Source organism: Lactuca saligna, chromosome 5 (assembly GCF_052625555.1).
Source record: "Lactuca saligna cultivar CGN05327 chromosome 5, ASM5262555v1, whole genome shotgun sequence".
Taxonomy (NCBI): domain Eukaryota; kingdom Viridiplantae; phylum Streptophyta; class Magnoliopsida; order Asterales; family Asteraceae; genus Lactuca; species Lactuca saligna.
In genome coordinates, this window is record NC_136421.1 from 281,573,005 (window position 1) to 281,590,112 (window position 17,108).

At 31.8% G+C, this 17,108-nt stretch overlaps 1 protein-coding gene and 1 pseudogene across 1 annotated transcript; both read left to right on the top strand.

Moving 5' to 3' along the window:
• Positions 1-652: 652 nt before the first annotated feature.
• On the top strand, positions 653-2,727 carry LOC145046776 (vacuolar protein sorting-associated protein 60.2-like). The gene is made up of 5 exons (XM_078995043.1): positions 653-682; positions 875-1,026; positions 1,473-1,566; positions 1,718-1,889; positions 2,717-2,727. Exons 1-5 carry the CDS (start codon positions 653-655, stop codon positions 2,725-2,727), a joined length of 459 nt encoding a protein of 152 aa, XP_078851169.1.
• A 12,448-nt stretch (positions 2,728-15,175) lies between these two features.
• Positions 15,176-16,092, top strand: LOC145046777 (protein phosphatase inhibitor 2-like; annotated as a pseudogene).
• The last annotated feature ends 1,016 nt before the right edge of the window (positions 16,093-17,108 follow it).

The window sequence follows — 17,108 nt, forward strand, 5'->3', positions numbered from 1 at the left end:
CATTAAAACCAGAGGTAATGCTCTTAAAATTCCAGGATTTTTGAACAGCTAACTTTTTGATGTATATGTGATAAGAAATTCTTGGTTTTGACTTTAAAAGAAATAAATTCGTTATTGAAACAAATCACATAACCATCAACTCCTGGATTCTTGGTACCCTATCTTTGATTTGTTTTCATTATAATGATTAGTCGAGCAAAATTTTAAATTTTAAATTTTAAATGAGTTCATGCATAAAAGGTTTATACTTGTTATTCATTTATTTGTACGTGCTATAATTGAGAACGTATATATTGTATTTGTAGAAGAAAGAGTTTCTTTATATTCGGTTGGTATATAAATCATGTTAGCTCGGGGGGGGAATGTTTTCATTATTCGAAGAATTTTGATATTTTCTTTCATCGGTGAGTGACAAATACTATACCGCTGCATGCTAGGGTTTTCATTATTCAAAGCATTTCACATCTTAATACAATTTCTGTCCATTTTATAATCTTGTGGTTGATTATATATTGGATTTGTGCTTCTTCTAGCCTTTATTTTTATAAGATTATCAGAGATCCATGTAAGTTTTTTCTGTATTTTTGTTAAATTAGGGTTCGTACGTATATAGAAATTTCAGAAAAACAGCAAGAAGTTTGAAGTAGACGAGATGAAGACATTTGGCCTTCAGAAGGGTCGGGTACTATTCTCTCTCTCTCTCTCTCTCTCTGTATTGTATTGTATTCGCTAGATATGTTTAATCTGGTTTTTTATTTTTGTATTTAATCATTTCCATTGGTATTTATCTTAATTGTTTGATGTATTAAATACTATTTTCCATTCTAACTATACATATGAATAGATGTTTGATTACTTGTTATCTCTTATCTAGATCAATTTAAGAAATGCGAAGGTGAATGAGAAAATCAAGCAACTTAATAGAGAACTTTCTCGATGTGAAAATGAGATCAAAAGAACTCCTACTGGTCCAGCTCAAGAGGCTTTCAAAGCTAGGGCAAAGGGACTTATCAAACAGACAAGAATGTAAGATTACTTCATATGACACCCATATAAATAAGTTTTGGTCATATATATAGAAAATGATTACTTTTTGGTTATTTAGAACTTCAAAATTCCTTTATAGCTTTAGAATTTATAAATATGATCCCTATGCTTTACAAAAAAATCACAAGTTAAGTCCAAAAATCCAGATCGTTCCAATATTGTCCTTAGGTTTGTATTATGTTGCGGATATGACCTCTGACCCTTATAAAACGACCTTCAAAATTTAAACTAAACATGCAATTAAGAGTAGAACACAAGGACAATGTCCACATCAAAAATACAAATGTAAGACAACATTGAGACAATTTCAAAATCTGGACTCAACTTGCAATTTTATGTTAAGCATAAAAAACAAAAATTTATAACTTACTCTAAATTTCATTTATGCATGGACAAGGTTTCCTCATTCTTATCATTCTTGCCAGGTTAGAAGAACATCGTGACATGCTAGACAACCAAATTTTAGATCTAGATGAAGTCGCATTTGCTAGGGAGGGTATTGAGGTTGCTCAATACAGCGTATGTTTCACAAATATAAACTAATTATCATTAATACATATGGATTTTATATATTAATCATGCTTCATTGAATAACTCTTTATAATCTTTGCTCTAACGTAATCGAACTCAAAATCAAATTCTAGTTATTGATTGATTTCGTATTTTTCAGGTGTCGGTTATGAAATCAGCAAAAATGGAGTTGGAAGGAATGATGAAGAATTTGCATGATGGCATGAAGGACTTGATGGATGCTCAATATGAAATACTAGAGTCTCTTAGTAGAAGCTTCATCCCTGATTCAATCATCCCTCGTTCTGCTGTCGAAGCAGCCCTTAAGATGGGTGAGTCTAAAATTTTATTAGTTATATTTTGGGATAATGACTTACGACCCCAACAAAATTTTCAAACCGTTCAAAAAACTTCAATCATGTTTTGTCTGTTAAAAAAAAACTCAACAAACTTAACATTTTGTCTTATAAGCCTAACTAAGTTATACTTTCTTGAAAGTTAATTAAGAAAAACAGATGACGTAGCTTATTACTGTATCGGAAAAATGACTTGTTAGACCAACAAAATTTCAAAACATTTAAAAAACTCCAATCATGTTTTAACTGTTCAAAAAAAACCCAACGAACTTAAACAAAACAAAGTTGGGATTTTTTGAACGATTTGGAACTTTGTTTGACATTTTAGACTAAATGTTAAGTTCGTTGGGTTTTTATGAACAAACAAAATATGATTGAAGTTTTTTGAATGTTTTAGAAACTTCGTTGGACTTTTAAACCATTTTTCCTTATATTTTTACTACATAATTATCACTTTTTCCTTGTTTATTACGGTTTAATAACAAAAATCAACTAGCATGCCAAAACAAAGGAAATTTGTCAACCAAATTGAATATACTATACTATTAGTAAAGTAAAGTAATGATCTAATTTTGCCCCAAAACTTAAGCTTTGGATCGTATGCTTGCAACACAGAACTTGGCCCACTTTATCATCCGCCGGCTAATGAAGCCCCAGAGTTAAAAAGGAAGTCAAAGTTTTAAAAGGAGGCCAGGGTTAAAAAGGAGGTAATTAAGTTTCAGAAAATTTGTCATTCTACATTTTACGTAGCAATATTCAATGATAATAATGATGTTTATTTGCATTTTGTTTAATGCTTATAGGCTGTGGATGAATCTGGTTTACCTACTATGAAAAATTCGATCATCATTATTGATTGATCTTGGAGATGCATTTCATCACTAGTTTCATTTATGTAATTCAATATCTGTGATCCACCTTTGGTCACAATTGCCACATTAAAATTTCAGCCGTTCGTATTTAATATTTTGTGTATTAATTTTTAATTAATGTGTGGTTTGTTTCTTTGACACTATATATTAGTTTTTCTCAAATGCCTTAATCATGATTTACATTTTTTTTGGACACGTATTTTGACAATTTGGCTTCTCTAGTCATAGAAGGTCTTCGAATGACTATGTATCATGGTAAGCTTTGCATGGAAAAATAAACGCAAGTCCTTAATAAATACATACAAGATAAGAAGAATAACATTAAGATTATATTCCATGGAATAGATGTTTGTTTTTCATGGTTGTTAATAGATATTCAGTTTGGTTTAGCGAAATTAAAAAGGCAAATTGCAAGAAATAGTAATGTACTTTACTTTTTTAATCAATATAGGTAAAATAATATATATATATATATATATATATATATATATATATATATATATATATATATATATATATATATATATATATATATATATATATATATATATATATATATATATATGAGGGTTCAATTGAGAAAAAAAAAATATTGAGAATGAGGGAATTATTCTCAGCCACTCATTTATTTTTACCGCAAAAGGCTCCGTCGTACTAGCAGAAATGAGAAAGAAATAGACATGTGTTTTCCAGCAAAACATGTTTCCTTAAACTATGCTAATCATTACCTTAATATATACAAAAACATAGTTTTTTCGTTTTTTTTTTTTTTAATTTTTAAGAAGCTATTTTTATCGAAAAATGATTTTAAATATACTAAAATTCATGATTTTTTATTCTCTACAAATAGACATCTATATTGATATAGTTTTAAAATAAAATAAATTTTTTTTTTTTTATATTTTCAGCTATCGTTATTCATAAGTGAATAAAAATAAATCAGGTTTTTACTACAGTACATTCGTTATTCAGTTATGAATAAAAACTATGATTAATTTATTTATTTATTTTTTTTACAATTTAAGTATCATTCATATGTGAATATAGCATATAATAAACATAGTATATTCATATTTAAATATTAGACGATGCATTCACTTATGAATATTACATAGTATATATTCACTTGTGAATATATACTGGTATATTCACTTATGAATATTAGATAATATTTTCATATCTGAATATTACAAAGTATTACATGGTATATCACATGTGAATATTACATAGTATATTCATTTGTGAATATTATATGATATATTCACTTATGAATATTACACAGTATATTCACATATGAATATTACACAGTATACTCACATATGAATATTATAATGTATTTTCACACACACACACACACATATATATATATATATATATATATATAATTTTTATATGTTATTCACATATGAATAACATACAGACTTTCCTATCAAATGATCCAACCAAACACACCATACATTTCTATCCAAACAAGATTAAACAATGGCAAACAAACATCCATGAAATCATTGTCATCTGTTTTCTTTCCTGTCAAATGAAACAAACCAAACTCCCTTCGTTATCGTTAATTTCCAGTCAAACCCCTTTCTCCACCTGTTCATGATGAACACACCAAACCTGATCAAATCCTTTTCCCCCATCTACTCACCCGTTGAACATCGATCACCCAAACACCCACCTAACTGATTTACAATCAAAATAAAAGAAACGAGAAGAGGACCGTACCAATTGAAGCAACAACTGCCCCATCGAGATCCTTCAGCACTTCCTGTTGATTACCACAGCCAAAAGCCACCACTTTCTAGACTATTTACGTCGATTGGAACCTCGGTTTCCCTTTATGCCTTGGCTCGTTGACCCACTAACACCGATGCCATCTTCCCTCGCCTCCCTCTCTCTTCATTTCTCACCGGCAGGAAGCAAATGAGAGGCAGCGGACGTCCGACCCAATCTCCTAGCAAAACCAAACCCTCACTTATGTCTTCTATCCGACCGCAATCTCCTAGCAAAACCAAACACCTCTTGGTTTAGTCAAAACCACGAAGACCATCTCGGTTTGCAAGTCGGGCGACGAACCTCCATGCTTCTCCCCCTTAATCAGATGAAGACGAGCACCGGAGAATCTTCACCTTGGTCTCCTTTGCTGCAGACGATGAATGTGTTTGAACTACAGATACGTATTTGATATTAAAGGTTGTTCTCATATTTACAAGTTTGTCACCGTGTCTTTTTATGCTTGAATAAAATGAGTGGCTGAGAATGATTCTCTCATTCTCAACCTTTTTTATTTTCTCAATTGAACCCATCTCTCTCTCTCTCTCTCTCTCTATATATATATATATATATATATATATATATATATATATATATATATATATATATATATATATATATATAAGTTTAGGTTCTATGAAAAACAAAAAACCCTAAAAAAACCAAAAAATCATAAAAATGCATGAAAAAACCTCAAAGTTTCCTGACAACTAAAAATGAAGCGTTAGATTAAAAGTAATTTGTTAAGGATATGATCGTCATCTTACCAATCTCATTTAATGTTTAAGTTTTTTGTGTTATTTAATATATTAATATAAATGTCTAAAAATTAACAAAATAAGTCAAAATTTTGGATTTATTTTTTTAAAAAAATAATTTTCGAATTTTTTAAAAAATGGAGATTTTTATTAATTTTTTTCAAAAAACATGAATTTTTCAAAAAAAATGAAAAAAAAATATTTTTTCAAAAAATGCATCTTTTTTTTTTTTTTTAAAAAAAACTGTATTTTTTTTTTCAAAAAAAAAACTACATTTTTTTTTGAAAAACTGCATTTTTTTAAAAAACAATATTTTTTCTAGAAAAAACTGTAATTTTTTTTCAAAAAAAACTTTATTTTTTTTTCAAAAAAACTGCATTTTTATTTTCAGAAAAACTTCAATTTTTCAAAAAAAAAAAAAATAAATACGACTTTTATAAAAAAGTGCAATTTTTTTCAAAACTGCATTTAAAAAAAAAATCATCAACGTTTTAGATGCATTTATGCATATTTTTTCTAATGCATATATGCATATTTCTTATACTATAATATTCGTATGTAAATTATAAAACATCTTATTTTTATTAATAAATCTATAAACATAATACAAGTATTTTATTCGATACTAAATAAAATATAAAAAAGTACAATGATTAACAGTGTTATCATTTCTTCATATTAAGGTTTCCATATTTTCTTCCATTTATCACTTTTCACCTCTTCAATATTTTCAACAAATTCTTCAAAACCTACAAGAAAATTAAAAAAAATTGATTAATGCATGAACACTCAGAAAAATACACAAGTATATATCATGTAAGATTCACATGTGATTATATCATGGAAGATTCAAACGTGATTATATAATGTGATATTCACATGTGATTGTATCTTTTAAGATTCAAATGTGAAATTCACAAGAAAATAAAAAAAAAAATTAACAAAGACCACTCAAACAAAATGCATGTGTGCATATTAACATAATTCATATGTGATTTACATGTGAATCCCATATAATTCATGTTACTCACTTGTGATTTACATGTGAATCACATGTAATTGATATGTAATTCACTTGTGATTTACATGTGAATTACATGTGATTAATATGCGAATTAAATGTTATTTTTATGTGAATCATATATGAATTAAATGTGATTTACATGTGAATCACATGTAATTCATATGTGAATTAGATATTATATATATGTAAATCACATGTAATTCATATGTGATTCACTAGTGATTTACATGTGAATCACATGTAATTCATATGTGATTCACTTGTGATTTATATATGAATCACAAGTGAATCATATGTAAATTACATGTAATTCATATGTGAATCACTTGTTATTTACATGTAATTCATATGTAAATCACTTGTGATTTACATGTGAATCATACATAATTCTTATGTGAATTACATGTGATTTAAATATGAATCATGTGTGAATTACATATGAATCACATGTAATTCTTATGTGATTTACATGTGAATCACATTTAATTCATAATTATATGTAAATCACATGTAATTCATAATTACATGTGAATCACATGTAATTCATAATTACATGTGAATCACATGTAATTCATATGTGATTTACTTGTGATTTACATGTGAATCACATGTAATTCACATATGAAATACATGTGATTTACTTATAACCGTCACACCATGATTCAGAAAAATACAAAAATTCAAGAAAATTCGAACATGAACCATTATCAATTATGATTGACCGGATAGAAGAGTTGTTGGATGACACTTTGAATCATATCCACATGGAGATCCTTATTCTTCTTCCGAGTCTTGTTCTTCCATTTTTTAAAGTTGAGTTCTCAGGCATATATCATTATATATTGCACTGCTTCCCGTGAATGCAATCTGTAAAACATGCTTTCTTCCATGCATCTCCAAAGGCCTATTATGTAACATACATGAAAATAAAAAGAATCCCATTAATGACGCCATCAATACACTCAAGAAAGACTATATATGTATATTCACCTTTGTGTCAACAAAAGCTCCATCTCCAACAACACCAATGCTATCAACATTCATAAGAAAACTGACACCATGTTCATCACCTGACCATGATGGCAAGTCAGAATCATCTTCCATTTTTAAACTTTTATCCTCAAACATGTCCAAGGAGTCAAAAAAATTGTTTTTTGTATACTCACAAACCAACAATAGAGACATAGAAAGAAATGAAATAAATACAAGAGTGCTCATAATTTTGTTGATGTTTGTTTAGATTAAATCATGTTTTGAGTCACCCAATAAGCCTCAAAAAAATCTTTCAAAGTCCTTCTATGAGAATTAGTGGTGGACGAAATCCAAGCTCCTATTTGTGCAACCTACTTTGTTTTCCACCAAATATTTTGTACCTTGATGAGTGGGTTGTGAGTGGGATTGATATTTTTATTGTTTGACATGCCACGTCTGTTAAGATGATAATTTTTACCCTTATGGGTGTTCTTAGTGATGGCTTAATGTATTAAGTGGTCAAAAAGCCTTTGAAATCCCAAGCTGGAAAATTCAGCAAAAATTACAAATCTGTCCGTGTATTGGAAAAATTATAGAAAAATCACTAGGAATCTAATTAATGGTCCGTAAACTTTCAAAATTTTCATTTTGAATCTAGTTTATCCACTAATTTTTCCATAACATGTTGCTTCTTCTAACTTAGGTGAAAATCACATTTTTCACCAGCTGGTCAGAATTTAGCTGCATTGATAGGCAGTTTTGTAAAAATCATATAAAATTGTAGAAAAATCGTTTGGACCTTCAAAAATATATTCTGAAAAGATAAAAGTCTGAAATTCTGGAATATGAAATAAAAACGGAAGTTATACAGGTTTCAAGTGTGCTAAAACAGCTTTAAACAGTGGTTGTTTTGGGTCCAAAACTGAGAATTGTAACTGTTAATTGATTTAGGTGTTTTGGCTCATGATTTATAAGTTGTGAATATTGTTTTTTGATGTATAGAAATCAAATAAAGATGTGATATTTTCATTTATATGTATTAATTAATTAATTAATTAATACATATAAATTAAATGGTTGAACCAATAAAGCCAATTGCATGCCATATGTGTTTAAAAGATCTGAAGTGCAAGGAATCTAAACAAACAACAACAAAATCAATCTTATTCGTGTATTTATATGTCCAACAATGTATATGTATATATGGATTTGTAATTGTAAATGAATCCATGTACATGTGTTTATGTGCATCGATGTATATGGAATTTGTCTACCACAAGAACATGTTTAACATCATCCATAAAAACAATTATTATAAAAAATGGCAAAACCACATTTCATAAAGGAACAACATTTCAAGTGTACTAACCTTTAGAAGATGCTTACCCACAGAAGCCTTCAATTCTCCATGTGTACTCACCTTCATCTGGGGAGACATTCAATATAAGACCAACAAATCACCTGCAACACCATTGAAGCAATCAACATAAATCCGTAAGACCACTATAAAGATCCAATTCACCAAACTTAACAAGAACAATTACCATAAATTATAGATATCATTACATCCTAATTAGATGAGATAATATAACTTTCTTCATAACCATGATAATAAATAAACAATCTCTTTAATTATTATAGAATACCAAGTTCACTCCATTAGATATATAATCTCAACTGTTGTTAACGTGTTCAAAACAAAAGAAAAAATGCACATAAGTCATCACTGTGGAAGTTAACTAACTTAAAGCATACGTTTAGGCACATTAAAAAGCATATCAGGTAGATAATGATCTTGAGCATTTGCAACCCAAATTGTATTAAATACATTTTTATGAGATTACTAACTTATACAGATTTAGAAAAGTCCCAAAAGGAAGAATGATAATTATGATATCATGTACCAAGAGATACCAACACAAAAACTAATATGATAATATTGGGAGCAATTACATACATACTAACATAATACGTGCCCCAGTAAAATTATACTTACATAGATAAATAACACTTTCATTTGTACAAAATGCTCATAGCATATGAAGAAGAACCAATTCTAAATATAACAGCATAACAAAAATAAGGTTTTTTTTTTTTTTTTTTTTTTCAATTTTCTCACAGGAAACTGATGCAAAAGCAAATAGAGAGGCCTTTCATGAGGACGAATCAAAATATGAGATTAGTTGATATAATAATACAATACAACCACTTTAATTAGAGATGAATTGTTCAATAGTTCACTGGGGCATTTTGTCAAACACCTAATAGGCAATACAACTCGTCGCTTCAAATAAACTCAAACTGTAACATATTAGCAAGCAAAAAACACACCTTAAACTGTAATTAACTCCAGATTATAATGTGAAATAAGTCATATGATTAAGAAAAAAATTATTCTTCAATGATTGAATAAAATTTCACCTGGAATACTTAATGATGAACTCAACAAGGAAACATTGATGGTGATGAACAAGTTGAGACAGAAGCTTTAAATCAAAGCAATGGCGCTTGAAATCAAAAACGTATAGACAAAGCAACGTGTGTTGATATTGCAAAAACACACTAGAGATCTCACTTTGAAATACAGAAACATGAGTAGTACCTTCATAGATGGCAATGACTGTTTCAGAAGAGATTAGATCTGTTAATCCGCGTAATCATGTCAATTTGTTGATTTGTCGAATATCTGCCAACGATTTAGAAATTAGGTAATGTGGATTGGAAGTCAACGCAAATCAGAACCTATAAAAATCTCGATTATCAAGTTGACATCATGAATTTTTGATTTCAATAAAGAATAAAAAGAACTTTCGACTTGATTGAATATAAAACCTAGATAGATGAACACGACCGACATCGATCTATTGTATCGTGGATTATTCATCGATGATATATGTGGTCGATCAATAGAGGAAGGATGATGTGACATCCCCAAAATCACGACCAGAAAAGACCGGTTTCATTTATGCTTTTAAAATAATTTCAGAGTAAATCCTTTTGATTTAAAAGAGTTGCGGAATTTGTTTCCAAAAAACAAAATATGATAAAAATAATATTTACAAAAGCATTTCATAAAGAAATGTATTTTCATTATATAATCAAAACTCAGGATGTCCTGTTCCGATACAGACACAAAAGCATAAACAACAAAAACAGACCATACAACAGTTACATATAACAACTGGTCTAATAAAGAAAATAACTTGATGATTTATCCATATTATGCCTTCGTGCCACAACCTGTAGTACAAATAAACTGAGTGGGTCAGGCTTAGGAGCCTGGTGAGCATATAGGGTTTTCAACCCGCAAAAAATAATTATATTTACTTTTACCAACCAACAATAACATGATTACTCATTTCTGTTATCCTCACTTTACATCCCTAAAACAATATCTATGTTAAGGGATCTAATCTAGGATTTTAATCGGGATGGACATTACTGCTAAGGGGTTTCCTCAACAATAGATGTCCTAAAGGCAACCATGAGGGGGATAGAGTACACATGTGAACACATAGTTCACAACACCTACAAGTTATGGGCCTCCTAGCGTTACATAGGACTGTCTAGAAAGAGTCTATGGTCGTTATCCGTACTCTGCTGAATAACTAGATAAACAACAACAACATCGAGGCCTCTCATCTGTTTATCACACATCAACTATCCACCCATGTTTTACCCAACATATTAGTAGATAAATATATATATATATATATATATATATATATATATATATATATACATAGTTTAAAACCTGTATAGCATTCTCATTCAATACATATTCCAAACAACAAATGAGACACATAAACATAACACATATTTCATAGAGAATAAATCATATCTATGAGATAGAAGAAAGTGAATATACATTCACACATATAACCAACAGAATATACACATAACACGTATTTCGTATAAAATACTTCGTAATTATGCGTTAGAAGAAAGTAACTACATGATCGGACAACACTACGACTTGTAGAAGTGGTATTCTTCGGTAGATCTGGAAGATCTTCACAAAAACCGAGCTTCTCGTGGGCAAAATTCGGCTCGGGAATTGAAATTCTCGGGATCTTTAGGGCTTCGGGAGTTGCTTCAGGGCTCGGGAATGATACTGGGGCTTCGGGATATTTCTTGCACGTAAAATGATGCAAAACGGGAGAGAGAGAGAGAGAGAGAGAGAAGAGAAATTGAGCAAAAGAATCAGCTGCCCTCGCATGCCCATTTATAGAGGCTAAAGCCTCGCATTACGTTGGGCACAATTAACCACAAAACACATAATACTAAAATGATACACTTATATTATTTCAAAATGGGTTACAAAGGTTAACCTAGACTATTACAACGCTATTAATGACAAGCCCAGAAACATGGGCGTTACAATTCTCTCCACCTTAGAATGATTCCGTCCCCAGAATCACACATCAACAAACAAATGCGGGTAGTGACTCCTCATGTCACTCTCCGTCTCCCAGGTGAGATTCGGCCCATTCGTGTGTTTCCATCGGACAAGCACTAACTCGACCATCTTGCGTCGCAACTTCTTAGTATTTCGGTCAACGATTGCCTCTGGTTCTTCAATCAACCTTTTGTTTTTATCAATTCTCAACTCCGAAATTGGAATCATCACTACTAGAAAAATAGCCTTTTACGACGCGCGAACCATGACACGCGGTGATTTGTGATACACAAAGGTGAGTGTCTAAAAAATAATGTCATATCTTCCAAAATTTAAAGGATTTCAGACGCGCATTTTTGTGTGCCCTAAAATTAGTGTCTAAACAAAAAAAAAAAAAATTAAAACACGGAGGGCACCTGCGTGTCGTTTACGACTGTCGCTTTATAACATCTGGGGAAAATGAAATCCCAAAAACTTAAAATCCCCGCCTTCCTTTTTTTTCCTCCCTCTACTTTAATTTCCCTAGTAGCTAGGGCTTTTTTCAAGAACTTACCCCGATTATGCCCTCCTGTACTGCTCGTTCTCTCTTCAACTTCCCTTTCTCTCCTTCTCACTTTGACAAACCCTTTCTCTTCTTCTAAGTTCTCGACGTCGACAGCTTCTCCCATCTCCGACGTTTCTCTTGGTGTTGGCGCCTCCCACCTCTGACCTCCGTCTAGCCCCGCCCCACCGTCCAACGCTTTCCAGCGTCACCCAGCCGATGGAGCCCCTCATCTCCAGCAATCTCACCTCGCCTGCCCTTGCTAACAACATTAGGTCCGGTGACCTTAGGGTCATTACTTCTATTACTCAAATTTACAAGCCCTATGTCTTATTAAGGTATGTTTTTCTTGATTCTAACTTCTCAATGTTTTCGTTCTTCTATAAGAACCCTAGCTTTGCTAAATCTCTTTTTCTTTCCCGCTTAATTTCTCTCTATTTCATTTACGATCGAAGGAACAAACTTCCGATATTTGGTGAAACTAACAATCAATGATGTGTGATTAGGTGAAATAATCGACTAGGGTTAACTAGGAACAAAGACACGTGGAAAGGGGAAAGGGGATGAAAAAGAAACACACAATATGTTTGATTTGGTGAAATCATCGGTTTTGGCAATTTTCTTGCCATCATTGGTACTACCGGAAAGCTTAGTTGGCAGGAGGAGTCGCTTCACTTTGGCTAATGCAGATACAACAGTCTCTGCAGCATCAATGGAAGATGATGTTTTGGCTAATTTGATAAGAGGCTTCACATCCCCTTCTACAATATAAGAGATTTTGTTCATGGACAAAGCACCCAAGGCCCGAGCTGATTGAGTGGCAATAATTTGAGTGTTGCTTGTTAAAAGCTTCATCAAGGATGCACAACCTCATCAGTTGCAAGACTATCACATATATCTTGACGAATGCTGAAGAGATCAGCCAAGACATAAGCTACATGTTCCTGTGTTTCCTCATTTGAAGAATTAAGAATCTGAACAAGCGATCTCAACCCTTTATAAGCATCTGATCCTTTTTGAACAAGGTCATAATGTGATGCCATGGTAAACACATGACCTAGTACTTCAATTTTGTGGACTTTTGATTTTGGGGTGTCCCCCAAAGCAGAGCTAGTAGCTGATTAATAGTGGCAGCATCTGCCATGCGTATAAGCTTTCTTAGTGCCTTCCCTGAGGCTTCTTGTCCCTTTGTTCCACCAGTTTTCAAGAACCATAGGAAAACAGGAATTGCTTCAGCACTTTCAACACATGCATAGATATCTTCACTGTGACAGCATAATTTCCACAGAACATAAGCTGCATCCTCCCTCCCTTTATCAGATCCAGTTTCTAGTTTCCAATACTAATATACGTTTCTCAAATTGAAGTATTTGTTGTTCATGATGAATTACTTCACATTATTAACGCGTTTAGCTCGCAATCACCTATATATCTATTGACATTATTGATGATGAGATGGGGGCATTCATGTCTTTTTTGCACACAACAAGTTGCAAGTATTGTCCCATTGATTCTTTTCTAGATGTTTAATAGAACTCTGTATAAGAGCACATCAAGATGCAGTGCTTTCTTTGACTTCTTCGCCCGTTTCCCTTCTTCTCACGCCATCTCATACCCATCTTCAGCTACTAACAAACTACACCCACGACCTTTCTTTCTCTAAACAAAAATCTCCCAGCCTTACTCTACAAGCTCTCTTTCTCTATATCTCTCTCTAAACCTAACACTCCTCGACCATCTTCCCATGATTACTAAGAAACAACACAAAGAATGAACCGATTCAATACTTTCAGTCATATTCTTTACAAAAGAACCTCAAATTTTACATGAACTTGGTTTCAATAGTTTCATTCACACCATAATCAGTGTTCAGAAAGGAAAGATGAATCGATTAAGAATACAGAAAAAGTGATGTCTCCTACTAGGGTCCAACCCTTGAGATCGAGGGAGTTCTTTGGGGAAATCACGTATAATCGATGCCTAAGGAATTCGTCGTCAATGACAGCTGGAAAACGACAATGGCGGTGAAAGATTAGGAGTCTGAGAATCGCTTTCATTATCTTCAAAGATTTCGTTAGTCTTCGTTTCTCATTTTTATTTCTCATCTCAAAAATCTATGTTTGTATGTTTATTTTAGGGTTTTATTTTGCGTGTTATTCAGCCCCACTCTTGCTCTTTATCCACTCAGGTAAGCTACAATTTTATTGCAAAAACTGCTATGTGTTTTGTACGTAAAATATTTTGATAATTTGTTTTTGGTGGAGTTTAAAATTAAGAAATCATGTCTTGAGTTGCTGGAATTGTCTTTACCCATAGTGCTTTGGCTTAGTATTGATATTTGATTGTGCTATTTGACCATATACCATCACAGCTTTTCATAGGTTCACTAATGTGTGATCAGATAATGAAAGAGTTTTAGAGGCAACAGTTGTTTAAATAGTTCATACAATGGGCTGATGTGTGCTGTTATAGAAAGAAATAGACATCAATATTGAGTAATTGATTAGCTTATGGTGAGGATGTTAAAACATGAAATAAAACCTGATAAATCTAGTGCATCATCTGTCCACATAAATAAATAAGTTCTTGTGTCTTCTTAGCTTAAATATAAATAAATATCAATCTCTTTTCATGACATATACAATTTCTTTTTACAGGTATAACAAAATGTCTGGAAGGAATCTAATGCCATGGGGCCCACGTGAGGGCCCAATACACCAGGCCCATGGGCCCCTCCCCAAATTACCTGTTGTGAAAGGGATTTAACTGTTGTGAAAGATGAGATTCATATATTAGGTTAAATCATCCCCTAATTACATGCTGAAAAAGATGCAAGAGCCTTTGTGTTGGTTGTTATCTTTTCCTGTAAAATTAAGAGAACTCTTTTTCAATCTTACACTTCAGAAGCTTAAGTACAATAGACATGAGGTAAAATTGACATAAGCATATATATATATATATATATATATATATATATATATATATATATATATATATATATATATATATATATATTCTTTGTGTTGGTTGTTATCTTTTCCTGTAATGAAGTTGTTTGTTTTTTGTTTGGAAAATATTGGTTTTAGAAATATAATTATTTTTCCTGTTTTATGACGTATAAGTACACCCATACTAAAATAATATTAATATTTTTTTATTGTTGTTTAAAAAGCCGTAGGAGAGGTTTTAGATGGGATGAAGCCAACCTTGGTGAAATTGAAGCAAATAAACATGTAAGATAGAAAATCACAGAACCCAAAACTCCATATCATCCTATGATGCATGATACTGATGGTATTATACATATCCCACATTCCATTAAATTTAAATTAATTATTAATTTGTTATGTAAATTAATTCAAGTGTTGTTGACTTGTTGTAGGATCTTTATCTCCTATTAGGGGCTCTGATAGTTTCCTTGAAGGAGATGATAACAGCAACATCAGACTGAATGTTGATGCAATTCGTTCAACACTAAATGAGATGGCATCTTCTAGTAGCAACAGTAACTCCCATTCTGGATGGAGATCTTCAGATGATGAAGATGAAGCAGATGTCATGGATCATGATCTAGGTTCTTCCTACTTCCTTCATCTTCACCCTTTTGCTTTTCTTTTATTAAAAAAAAAATTAAAATTGAACTGATGATATGATGAGGGTTCAGATGATGAAGGTGGGAAGAGTGCAAGAAGCTTTAGGGAAAAAAGAAAGGCGCACTATGATGAATATCGCAAAGTGAAAGAGTTACAGAAGAAGGAATCAATGAAAAAGGATGATGAAAAGCAATCCATTGTTGATGGTGTGGGAGATATAAATATCAGTATGCACTACAAAAGATAAGTACACGCAAACATGTTCTTTATTTCTCATCTTATTGGATTTATTTATAAAATCATTATTAAGTTGTCTGATGAGCTTATTTTGTACATCAGAATGCAATTCGCATATGAAATTCAAGAGGGTAGGAGAAAACGGGTTCTCTCGGCTGCAAGGAGTTTGGATGCTGCGGGAGATTGTGATGAAGATACTAACAGCTCTGTGTTTCCCTTACGTGTTGTCACGAGGGGTATTTACGGTATTTTGTTACCTGTTGGTGGTGAACTCGGGTGTTTACAGGTTTGCATGGGTGGGGTGTATGACTTTTAGTATGGTAATCGGTAATCGGTAAAAGGTAAAAGTGAGTCGGCATTATATCATATCATATTATCATATATTGATATGTTATCATATATGAGTGGCTATTTGATCAATGTCAGTTGACACAAATATATAAAAGTGGGCTCACTCTATTATGATCTTTTTTACTCAATTGTCACATTACGTTTGTCCCAAAGTGAGTAGGCTTCAAAAAATATTAATTCTTGTTTTTGTTTTATATTTGGGACAATGTTATTAAATATTATTTGTATTTTTGTATTCCCATGTTATTAGGTCCAAACCATGGATATTTGAATTTGTTAATTTTGGAGGTGAAATGAGACGAGATATATTTGCGTGTTTTCCAATCGGGTGACACTAAATTGGGTTTGTCATCAAAGTAAGGTTTGATTTAATCTCTTCAATCCTTAACACATTGATATGTCATATGTTAAAGTTGACTCAATCAGTTCGTGTTTTTGTTGTAAATTGTAAATTGTAATTTAGGGGATTCTTGGTCCATGTGCATCACTTGAGAAGGTTCATATAGTATTTTAAATAATGTTGACTCTTTGTTGACTTATTGTTGTTTTTTGTGTAGAAAGGTGCTTTATGTTCTGATACTAGTATTGGTCAAGCGGGTACTATTACATGGAAGGTGCTTCAATACACACTTGCTTACTCCATTGTACACAAACTAAGGAAATAGGAAAACACAC

Excerpts from the sequence above, each read along its gene's own strand:
- LOC145046776 (XM_078995043.1), top strand. The coding sequence starts at position 653 with ATGAAGACATTTGGCCTTCAGAAGGGTCGG. Across the intron at positions 683-874 it reads TTGGCCTTCAGAAGGGTCGG|ATCAATTTAAGAAATGCGAA; the intron begins GTACTATTCTCT and ends TCTCTTATCTAG. Across the intron at positions 1,027-1,472 it reads CTTATCAAACAGACAAGAAT|GTTAGAAGAACATCGTGACA; the intron begins GTAAGATTACTT and ends CATTCTTGCCAG.